This window comes from Schistocerca gregaria, chromosome 6, assembly GCF_023897955.1.
Source record: "Schistocerca gregaria isolate iqSchGreg1 chromosome 6, iqSchGreg1.2, whole genome shotgun sequence".
NCBI lineage: Eukaryota > Metazoa > Arthropoda > Insecta > Orthoptera > Acrididae > Schistocerca > Schistocerca gregaria.
The window spans coordinates 276,077,616-276,089,939 of NC_064925.1; the positions used below are offsets into that span (position 1 = coordinate 276,077,616).

At 40.8% G+C, this 12,324-nt stretch overlaps 1 protein-coding gene across 2 annotated transcripts in view; it reads right to left on the reverse strand.

Moving 5' to 3' along the window:
* Positions 1 to 12,324, reverse strand: part of LOC126278036 (vacuolar protein sorting-associated protein 35) — a 104,527-nt gene that overhangs the window by 23,790 nt on the left and 68,413 nt on the right. For both annotated transcript variants that reach the window (XM_049977777.1, XM_049977778.1), the window contains 2 exons: positions 2,624 to 2,733; positions 1,132 to 1,300 (listed from right to left, as the gene is read on the reverse strand). In XM_049977777.1, coding sequence (XP_049833734.1) covers positions 1,132 to 1,300; positions 2,624 to 2,733 — 279 coding nt within the window. The remainder of the gene's footprint in view (positions 1 to 1,131; positions 1,301 to 2,623; positions 2,734 to 12,324) is intronic.

A 12,324-nucleotide genomic window follows, 5' to 3' on the forward strand; every position in this document is an offset into this window, starting at 1 on the left:
TATTTGTTCGATGGCACAACAACAGATGCGTTACAATTGATACAAATTTTGACCAAGTTGAACCTTTGGGAGCAGCTACGCGGTACAGTAGACAAGCAAGTAAGAAGGTAAGTGCAACAACCTGCCATTTTGAAGTCGTATAACGCGTTCATGGGAGGTGTTGACCACCACGAATGGTTAGTTGGACAATATGTGACGGTAATTAGACGGAAAAAATGGTACTGCATTCCTATTACACGTTTGCCGGAAATAGCCCTCATCAATGCCTGACTCTTCTACAGACTAGTACATGGGAAAAATGCACAGGATTTACTGGATTTCAGATGTGCTGTTACAATTACCTGAAATTGGACACTGGAAGACCGAATATTGGATGTCCAATGGAAGACCCATCAAGTCATCAGGTTTGATGGAACTGGTCATACGATTGGCAAAAGAAGCAACACAAACAATATGGGCAAGAGCTAAATGCAATGGGAAACCAAAAATACATTGTGTTAAATGCCGTATGATACTGTGTGTGAAGTGGGTTGTACCATTTCACAAGAAATAAATAGTTGAGACTAGAATACAGTTTAGAATGCTATACAATACTGTTAGGCCCCCATGTCCTATTTTGAGGACGGCCATTATATCAGCATGTATAAATATTCTTTGGCTATTTTTGTACTTATTGTGGTTCATGCACTATGTACATTATAATTAAGGAATAAAAAATTCAATTTTAAAAAATAATTAATTTGGGACTTAATGGGTTAAGATCAAAGCAAAGGAACTCAAACATTTGGTTTCAGACCAAAAGGTGTCCTATTGTATGTGAAAAGCCTTGAATTGGCTAAGAACAGGAGTGTCATGAACCTGATAATGGTTGCAAATGTTGCAAAGAACACTTGAAGGTTCATCTCCTTGCCTGCTTCAAGTGAATGACGGGTGCCGAATTGGAGATTTAGCCCTGGAAAACGACGGTGCAAAGCTAAGTTAAGAAGCACTGGGGTGGTGCTATTTAGTTTGTTATTTATGGACTTGGAAGATAAGTAATAGTTTAATTATATTTGGAGACTATCAGTTTAGCCTGTTGAGAACCACATTCACATTTCTCTTTAAAATGAGAGTTTTGCTGTCAGAACCCACCTGGTCCTTGATGGCCCTGTACTTAAAAGCAAGCTGGTAAGCCTGAAATACTATTGGTGGCAGAGTGTACTTGATCCTTCTGTTTCCACCTGCTCCAAAGTGTTTCCGTGCAGTGCTTAGGATGAGGTACTGCTGATCAGGAATGTCAGAACGCAGGTGGTGTATAAATCTGCCAAACACAACACATACATTGAAACATTTTTAAATCAGCTCACAATTAATATATAAACTCTCTCTCTAAATATACCTATTAGATCACAACTTCATGCTTTGTTAGTAATAAACAAATGCCGTAATTAACCTTCAAATAAAATGACTGCAATCTTTGCAGAGGTTTCCTTACACGTTACTCTTTGTGGAAATTTCAGTAGTGGGATTTTCAACACAGAATTGGAAGGTAACTGCAGGGCATTAGTATTTATATATGATTACACCGATTGTAACAGCTCATGTGAATCCTCATATGAATCAGGAGCTATAACATCAGAGATCAGAATGAAAGTGATGGACATGGAACATGGTATTATAGCTGGAGTGAAATCATGGGTTTACTTCAATATCACCCAATCATCTGCGATTAGCCGAAGAGTATAATGTCACAACACTAAAGTGTGTGTCACGTCAGAAGTTAGCCCAGTTTTGATACATTCTGCTCTTCCCCCTCTACAAATCCCCAGCAGCCAAGCCAGATGGCTTATGGGAAACAGCACTAAATGGTGATAAATGCCCTCCTTCACACTGACATAGCCATACTTAGTGGCGAGGCGCGCGCGCGCGCACACACACACACACACACACACACACACACACACACACACACACACACACACACACACACACACACAGTCTCTCTCCTGTAAGTCACCAGGTGTATTTTCTATGGTGTTTTGGCAGATATTTGCAATTTAGTTTTTGCATTGTGTAGCGGGAGTCAGCCCAAACAATTAGTGCTCATCACATCATTTATATGACAGCTGGTGACAACAAAGCTTCGGTTCGATTACCTATTACAAACAAAATTATTTTTAAATTGAAATTTTATGTGACCATTCGATAGAGTGCTCCCAAATTAGTCTAGTTCGACATTTGTTTTATCAATATGTATTAACTGTGACAGTAAAATATGAGGAATAAACAGCAATCCAGCAGTGACTCAATGATGTGGACCACCCTATCGAATGGGTACATAAAATTCTGCTTAAAAAATCATTTTGTTTGTAATGGTAAACAAATCAATGCTTTCCACTGAAATGCCTTTTGATGTGACATAGTATAACCATCATTTTACAGATAAGAACTGCTTGGTTGAAAACTATTTCTGAGCTTGGCTGCTTGGCACATCCTTGCTCTGTAATATGTGGAAAAAATTAAGTCTCAAAATTCATCATCATTGAATAACATTAATCCAAAATTTGTGTTCTCTGTAATTAAGGAATCTTGATGAACACAAATTTTGGTTTTAAATTATATGTGACAGGGATATTCTACAAACCGTCCAAGAAGTCCTTGTTCTTCTGCAAAGTCCTCTGGGTCATCTTCAGCTGCAGGCTGGTCTGGCTGATCTTGGACCAGTGGCGAAATCATTGCTAATACAGCATCCACCTGGAAATCAACCAAGTATTAAAAATGTTCCTCATGAAGTTTATTAAAAGTGGAAAAATCACCTTCATTATCCTCATCTTTTCCCCAACTCCAGTTGCCTCAGTGTGGTGGTGCGCAAGCAGCAGCTATTTCATGTTCTGACTACATAACTTTTGGTCCACAACACATTCCCGCTTTTTCATTCCGATGTGTCTACCCAACATTTCCTTGCCCTTCCTGTTGGTCTTTTACCCCGTGCTTCTGCATTAAAGTTGCATCACTGCATTCTTCATTTTTACCAGTGACCATACCATAGCACTTTTCTATAATATCTAAACTAAACCCCTCCTGCACTGGCCATGAAAGCCGAAAGGTACCGACTGGCTGCCGTGTCACCCTCAATCAAGTAGCTCCTCAGTTTGTATCACAAGGGCTGTGTGCACCCTGCTTGCCAACAGCGCTCGGCAGGGCAGACCAGGTGGTCACCCATTCAAGTGCTAGCCCAGCCCGACAGCGCTTAACTTCGGTGATCTGAGGGATCGGAGTTACCACTGCGGCAAGGCTGTTGGCTTTCTATAATATCAGTAATTGGCATTTTGATGTCAGATTCATTTCTGTTTATTTCATTTTGCAACCTGTATATCTTAGTCTTCTTGCAAATTTACCAACAGGAGGGTACAAGTTTCCAAATCTGCAGGTGAAATTGGTACAAAGTAATTGTGAATATGGTTAATTTAGCTAGCATTTTGCTATCCCACAGTAGCTTTCTCACTTGGCTGTGGAACTGCAACACCTTCAGTGTCCTGTTGTGTATTTCCTGTCCTGCTATATTGTTCATGGATAAAACACTCTCCAGATATCTGGAGATGGGAACCAATTCCAACTAGTTCCATCTAAAATGTATTTGAAGTTGTTCCTTCTCTTCTGACTACCATTTCCAATCTCTTAGTTTTTATTACTTTAAGCCCAAACTCTCAGAACAGGTTATTTTCAAGAAATCAGTCACTCTTGTAATCATACTTCAGATATTCTCCTTACGAGATCATTTGCATGTACCAGGATATTACGTTTGCCATAACTTTCGTTATTGAATTTAATGATTTGGTCCATAACTAGCATAAACAGTGATAAGGCACTTTCTTGTTGAGCTCCTATGTTTCAAACCAATCAGATATTCACTCTGCTATCTGAACACAGCTGTACCATTTTTAGCTCATCTTATTAATCATGAAGATTGGCACATTTACATTTAATCGGAATTTTCACATTGACGTACCTTCACTCACAATGTGCGCAATAAAGAGGTTGCGCTTCTGTATAGTTCACAGGCTCACTTATAGAGGCCACCTGGCCTCCTGGTATACTCTAGTGAGCTGCCAAAAAAACAGAATTATTTAAGCATATCGGAAACGAGTAATCTGCCTACTCTGTAACCTACATTACTGCTGTCCAGTCAATGTATTCGTTGCTACGCACACCCTGTCCTTTATTGTATCTTACATGTTTCTCTATAAAGCACTATGCCTTGTTCTTGCTATAGCAAACTTGGCCACAAGTGAGGTATACGTTTTCTCCGCCAGTTAGTGTCAGCGCTAAGTCACCTGACAAACATCTCGATGGAAGAAATACTCCAATATATCGTTGCCCAACAGCAAGCTTTCGGGGAACAACTACAGGCTCTAGCCACTGCTCTCACTCAAGTAGCATCTGTGTATTAATGGCAGATTACTTTCCTGTTAGAGCAATTACATATGATGAATCAGAAGACTGGGACGCCTACAAGACACTGTTACATCAACATTTCCTGGTTTTTAGCGTGCACAATGCAAATCTATGTAGGACATTCTTTCTTAGTGGCTTTCACTGTGCATTATCAGTTGTTGGGGCACCTTGTACCCTAGCAAGAACTGGCCAGCTTATTATTTGATGAAATGTGCAAGCTTCCCTCAACCTATTACTGTGACAGAATGCATATCACTCAATGCAAGTAGAATTTTACCATTCTCAGAAACACCCAAACCAATCTTTCAAACCCTGCACTGCAGAATTTCACAGGTTGAGCCATTTTGTCACTAATATCCATGACAAATCCTACTCTGATCACAAGGTGCAGGATGATCATATTTGTCTGGCCTCAGATAGGGAAGTCCACGAAAAAGCACTTCAATGTGAGAATATAATGATTTCATATATGCTCAATGTAGCACAGTCCTTTTTAAGTGTCACGGTCTGCAAGTGATCAGATCGCTGTGTGGGGGGAGATATTGGAAGTTGCTCAGTCAACCCCTATTAGGCACGCTGTAAGGGTTCAGGATGACAGGAAAACCACTGCTGCAATAAAACTTTGACTCAGTATCGCATGGGGCAGAGTCGGTTATGGCAACAGCAGCAAGAGCCGTCGCAACAGCAGCCGCATGGCCCCCCTTCCATCTTGCCCATACTGCTTCGTCCAACACAAGCATGCTGCATACCGTAAGTGTTGAAAGAGAGGCCCCATTCTGTCGACAGAGGCCCCATTCTGTCGACAGAGGCCCCATTCTGTCGACAGAGGCCCCATTCTGTCGACAGAGGCCACATTGTGTCGACAGAGGCCACATTGTGTCGACAGAGGCCACATTGTGTCGACAGAGGCCACATTGTGTCGACAGAGGCCACATTGTGTCAGTGTGTAACTCCTTTTCAAAGCTGCCAGACACAGTAGTGCCAATGGACATAAACTGTATGTAAACAACTGTTTCGCAAAACAAATTGTTTATTCACTTCTGTGTGTTTAACAAACCTCTAAAAATGCAACAGGACACAAGAGCTTTAGTAAACACACACCACAGTGACTTTAGCAAACGCACAAACATATGTGGACTTTGGCTCCCCTCACCTCACACATGTTCCATGGAAATTGATTAGCTATAATAAACAGCAATTCTGAACCTAGGTCAGTTCTCCACTCCTGTCTCTTAAAAATCTGTTTTTCGCCCTCTCACCTTCCTTGTTGTGGATTCTACCCATACTAAAGACCTGTTCATGTTAGATGCATTTAACACTTTCAGTTCTCCATTGTTGAAGAGGTAAATTTAGTGTCAGATCAAGTTCCATATCAGCAACTGAAGTCCCTACGCTATGAGTTTTCTCCTTTATTTTCCCCTGGATGCAGTTGTGCTATCGTTTTTCAAGCCCACATTACCATGTATTTATTTATTTATTTATGTGTGTGTGTGTGGGGGGGGGGGGGGGGGGGGCAGGCAGCTGTCACGTCATGCGACTCTGTCATAGCTGAATTACGCTGTTTGATGTCACTCAATGTCATTTGGCCTGTTTCTTCCAGTAAACTAGCTACACCACTGTTCATCGTTAAGCAGGCGACAGGTAACCTCCACCTCTGTGGTGATTTCACTTTCACGATTAATGCACAGTCTGTGCAATACCCCTTGGCCCTTCCTGACGAATTGCTCACAAAATTATCAGCTGGCCACTACTTTTCAAGATTGATTTGTCAGAAGAATACCTCCAGTTCCCCTTGTATGAGGCCACTAGGTACCTTCTCATTGTCAATAAACCTTTCAGCCTATACCAATATCAATGCTTGCCTTTTGGCATCATCAGTGCGTTCACAATTTTTCAGCATTTTTTTAGAACAGCTTGCAGCCTCTGTGCCTGGCTGCATCAATTACTTCGATGATATTGTTTCGTATTCTTCCGCCAAAGACCACCTTAGAAATCTCCAATAGTTTTTTTTATGGTTTGCAGTCTGCGGATCTCTAGTGGATTCTTGCCAAATCTCAATTTTTTCAGCTGTCAGTGGAGTACCTAGGTTTTCGAGGTTTGTTGCACAATGATCAAGCTGTTGCATCACCTAGTTGATGAAATTGAGGCTGTGCTGTGGCCGACCTCGGTTAAGTAACTGCAGGCATTTCTACTTTCAGTTACGTACTACCAAGAGGTTTACTGGACACATCCACTGTTGCTTGGCCCCGCTGCACATGCTTTTGTATAAATTGCTTTTTTCTGGTCCTCAGCTTGTGGTCAAGCGTTCACTTTGATTAAATCTAATCTTCAACCTGTTCTGGGTCTGGTCACTTTTCACCCGGCTCAGCATCTTGTGCTAGCTACAGATGTCTCTCAGCATGGTCTCGGCGCGTGGGGTTGCTGCACACTAATTGCAGGTGGGTCTGAATGACCCGTTGCTTACACTTCTAAGAGCTTTAAATCCTGGTCAACAATGGAATTCTCAGATTGGAAAGGACGCTTTATCGACCCTCAAGAAAGTTCACATCATCTTGTATGATTATACGATCCATTTAAACACACATCACAAACCGTTGGTTGCTCTCTCTAACCCTTCTACTTCCTTGCTGGACAAGGGAGCACATTGTCTACAGCAGTGGGCTCTCTTCCTCTCGCGTTATCATCATCAGATCCATTACTGGCTGATGCCTTATCTCACCTTCCAGTTTTGATCAGGATGAGTTGCTTTGTTTCTATTTAGGTACTGAGAACCACAACATGGTTGATGGTTTTCCTGTCACTGGTGTGATGCTAGGATCTCGTCATGGATTCTGTACTTAGTCGGGTCTCTCTTTTGTGCAGCATGGTTGGCCAGAAAAAACCCCCGTGCCGTGCCTTGTATGACACGCATAATTATTTCTCCCTCCAGCACTGCCTTTCTGAGTTTGGTGTGTGTGTGTGTGTGTGTGTGTGTGTGTTTTTATTTTAATTTTTTTAATTTTTGTTTGCTATAGAGAGGGCTGCTCCCCAGGTTGCGATTCCCACTTCCTTATGCCATAACATATTGCAGCTTCTGCATTTTGGTCATTGGGGGACCTCTTGCACTAAACTTTTGGCCTGTTGGCATATGTATTGGCCTGGCATAAATGGGGACATAATGTGGCTTATCGCCACTTGCAGTCACTGTGTTCAGCAACAGATGGCTCCGCTGGTGTCTTTTTTTCCACGTCTGATGCCGCAGTGCCTGTGGGAGCATCTAAATGTCTGGGCCCTTCCTAAATCAGTATTGGCTCATTGTAGTGGATGCCTACTTCAAGTCATCTTCTGACAGTCTCTTTTTTGTGCCTATCTGCAACTATGGTGAGTAGCAACTATCCTTTTCAGAATATTGATACACTATGTTCATGGACCACATTTCCGAGAAAAAAGAAAAGTGAAAAGAAGCTGATGTCTGTATCCTATGCCCTCATTATTCTCATTGTCCCCTATCACCCATATCTTCTAAGTTACATGCTGACATTGTCTTCATTCACACGAAGTTTGGATGTAAAAACTAGTGATTTTACTTGCTAGTCTGTGATTAAGTGATATTTATCACAAAGCTGAACAGTTGAAGCAGTCGTCAACTGTCTACCACATTGATGAGCATGCCCCAAATACAAGGTTCTTTCAATTTGTAATAGACAATATTGTTTCACTGTGTCCGCTGACATTGGCTAGCAATTTTTCACAACATGAGGGTATCAAATGCAGCAATCTAGCTTCTGCAGCAACTTAGCCTCAGTTCTCCCATCATCTACAGAGTTTCACAAGCTTAAATTGGCTAAATCTGCAACAGCAGTAGGTCAACAATATACAGCAATATATCCCAGCCTGAAATTTCCATAATAGTAAGTCACCTAGGTGTTATAGAATGTCAGATGTTTAAACATCTGACATCTAATGCACAACAGCAGATTACTGTTCAAGCTTTATTGTGGATTCGGCTGCTCTGTCTTCAGTTTACAGACCCACAAAGGAGATAAGAGCATGACCACAATCAGATGACCTGCCTCACTTCACACTTCCAGCCTCCAACCACACTCCCTCCCCTCCATCCTCGTACATCCTCAGTATACAATTATCCCTCAAAATGGATCTCCTACAACTAGATGTGGCACACACATTTAAAGAAATAGTATCGACAGAAACTGAGAGGTTTACACCAAATAAATTAAACGTCGGAGCTGATCGCCCTTGGTACCCAAAATGAGTCGGAACACTGTTGCAGAAACAAAAAAAAGCATGCCAAATTTAAATGAATGCAAAATCTTCAACACTGGTGATCTTTTACAGAAGCTTTAAATTTAGTGCGGGCGTCATTACGATATGCTTATAACAGTTTCCACAATGAAACGGTCTCAAATACTGGCAGAAAATCCAAAGAGACTCTGGTCCTATGTACAGTACGCTTGTGGCAACACACAATCAATGCCTTCTCTGTGCAATAGCAATGGAAATACTACTGACAACTGTGCAGCCAAAGCAGAGTTACTAAACACAGCCTTTTGAAATGAATTAAATATTCCAGAATTCAAATCAAGAACAGCTGCCAACATCAGTAACTTAGAAGTAGATACCCTCAGTAGTGAAGTAATTTAAATCACTTAATAACCAGTTATGTTCCTTTCAGAATATGCTGATGCAATTACTTAATAATCGTATACAACCACTGACTCGACGAAAGATTCATACCCAAAGGCTGGAAAGTTGCACAGGTCACCCCAGTATTCAAGAAAGGTACGAATAATCCACTAAATTACAGGCCCACACCATTAACATTGATGTGCAGCAGGATTTTGGAACATATATTGTGTTCAAGCATTATGAATTACCTTGAAGAGAACGGTCTACTGACAGACACACACAGTCAACGTGGATTTAGAGACATCGTTCTTGTGAAACAAAAGTAGCTCTTTACACACATGAAGCGTTGAGAGCCATTGGCTAGGTATTTCAAACTGATTCCATATTTATTTATTTCCAGAAGGCTTTTGGTACTGTACCACACAAGTGGCTTGTAGCAACGTGGATTTAGAGACATTGTTCTTGTGAAACGAAAGTAGCTCTTTACACCCATGAAGCATTGAGAGCCACTGGCTAGGTATTTCAAACTGATTCATATTTCTTTATTTCCAGAAGGCTTTTGATACTGTACCACACAAGTGGCTTGTAGTGAAACTGCTTTCTTATGGAATATCATCTCAGTTATGTGACTAGATTTGTGATTTTCTGTCAGTGAGGTCACAGTTTGTAATAATTGATAAAGTCATCAAGTGGAACAGAAGTGATTCCTGGCATTCCCCAAGGTAGTGTTATATGCCCTCTTGTTTATTGCGCAATAAAGTCATCAGATCAAAACAAATCGCAAAACAATTAAGAAAAGATATCTGCATGGTGCGGAAATTGGCAATTGACACTAAATAATGAAAATTGTGAGATCATCCACGAGTGCTAAAAGGAATCCTTTTAAGTTTGGTTACACAATAAATCACTCAAATCTAAAGGCTGTAAATTGAACTCAATGCCTAGGAATTAGAATTACAAGCAACTTAAATTGGAAAGAAGACATAGAAAATGTTGTGGAGAAAACAAACAAAAGACTGTGTTTTATTGGCAGAACACTTAGAGGATGCAGATCTACTACAGAGACCACCCACACTACACTTGGGCCTCTTGTTTTGAGTACTGTTGTGCAGTCTGGGTCACTTGCCCGAGAGGATTAATGGAGTATATAGAGAAAGTTCAATGAAGAGCAGTACATTTTATATTATCGTGAAACGGGTCATGATACAGGACTTGCTATAGACAGTTGTAAAACAAAGGTATTTTGTTGCGCCAGAAGTTTCTCATGAAATTTCTATCACCAACTTTCTCCTCTGAATTGAAAAATATTTTGTCGGCACCAGCATACATAGGGAGAAACAACCATCATAATAAAATGAGGGAAATCAGAGCTCGCACAGAAGGACACAGGTGTCTGTTTTGTTCAGGATTGGAATAATAGAGAATTATTGTGAAGGTGTTTTGATGAACACTCTGCCAGACACTTAAGAGCGATTTGCAGAGTATCCATGTAGATGTGGATGTAACCCACTTCATTTACCAAAATCACATTAGTATCATACTGTTAAGTGCCATTTTTAATACTCTGCATTTTTTAATCCCTTGCACAAACCATTAGTCCAAGAGAAAAAAAGAATAAGATTTTTTTTTTAGGAAATTTAGTGTAGTTTAACTTTGTTCTGGTATATGTTTTCACTAGATGCTGTGGCTGTTGATTTATTAATGAAAAACATAAAAAAGTTATTCAAACACCCGCCCCTGCATCAGTAAGCACTTTCAGTATGTTGTTCATTGCACTCCCCCCCCCCCCCCCCCCCGCCCCCCCTCCTGCCACAATACAGAATTTTACAACTACATAATTTATTTCTCCTATTCGACTTTTTTTGGTCTTCAATGACTCGAATCCATAGGCTGTTAGCATTTTTCCCTCTAAGCTTTACAAAGTTTTCCAAAAACTGGTGAATCACACAAAAAGCAGCAATTTATTCTTCTAGCCAGTTGTCTACTGCGCTATACCCAACATTTTACTTCGCTTAACTGCAATCCATTGTTTTTTCTATCAAGATGGTAACTTTAGTGAATATCTTGAAAATAATGGGGAAGAGGCTGATATGTCTTGTACAGCAGAGCAAATACAGCATTGCCCTAGGATTGGAGAGTTATCTTCTTCTCAGACATTCTGTAAACAATTTTGCTTGTTCCTTTTTTGTTATTGTCCTTCTGTTCTACAGAAATGCAGTCATCTGTAGGTATCTTTTCTACCTTGTATATTAGATGCATCATATGTCATTACATATGGAATTTCAGTATTAACTATCAATGTTTCCTGTTCATCTCTTAAACTATACAAACATTTAAAGATATATTTGAATTCATGTACAGTTTTCTCTCTGTTGTTGGTGACTTATCCATCAGCTTAAATGATGAAATGTGATGTAAAGCCTACATAGTTTCCTATTTTCTTTCCTCCACACTACTATTGTTCTCAATTGTTTCTCTTCCCAAATTTTCATTTCTCTTCTCACATTCTCAAATACTTTCTGTATTATTATACTGAATTATTTATTACCGGCAAGAGGTAACTACAGTAAAACACTACATAACTACTACTTACTGAAAAATACAAACCCTTAATACACCCATCAAAAAAAATTTTGCATCACCTTGGTTCCCAGAACTCCTGAAGTTAGACATTGACTGTGGATATTGTATCACAGACACAGTGCCTTTGACTGTTCAGAGATGTCACCCACCCAAAGATGTAAACAACCGTGCATGAGCAGCGCTTATTAGATGGAGGGGGTCCGACAGCTAATCAGTTGCAGTCATTCCACAAGGAAGGAGGTACACGGCTTAAGTTATCTGTAGTTCAACCATGCCTAGATGGTCAATACTGAGGTTCAATCATGTCCGCATTGTTACTTTGTGCCAGGAAGGGCTCTCAACAAGGGAAGTTTCCAGGTGTCTCTGAGTGAACCAAAGCATTGTTTGGACAGGGAGGAGATACAGAGAGAGATGCAAATGTCGATGACATGCCTCGCTCAGGCCGCCCAAGGGCTACTACTGCAGTCAGTGATCGCTACCTACAGATTATGGCTCGGAGGAACCCTGACAGCGATGCCACCATGTTGAATAATGCTTTCTGTGCAGCCACAGGATGACGTGTTGATTCAAAGTGTGTGCAATAGGCTGCATGAGGCGCAAACTTCACTCCCGGTGTCCATGGCGAGGTCCATCTTTTCAACCCCGACACCATGCAGGGTACAGATGGGCCCATCAACATGG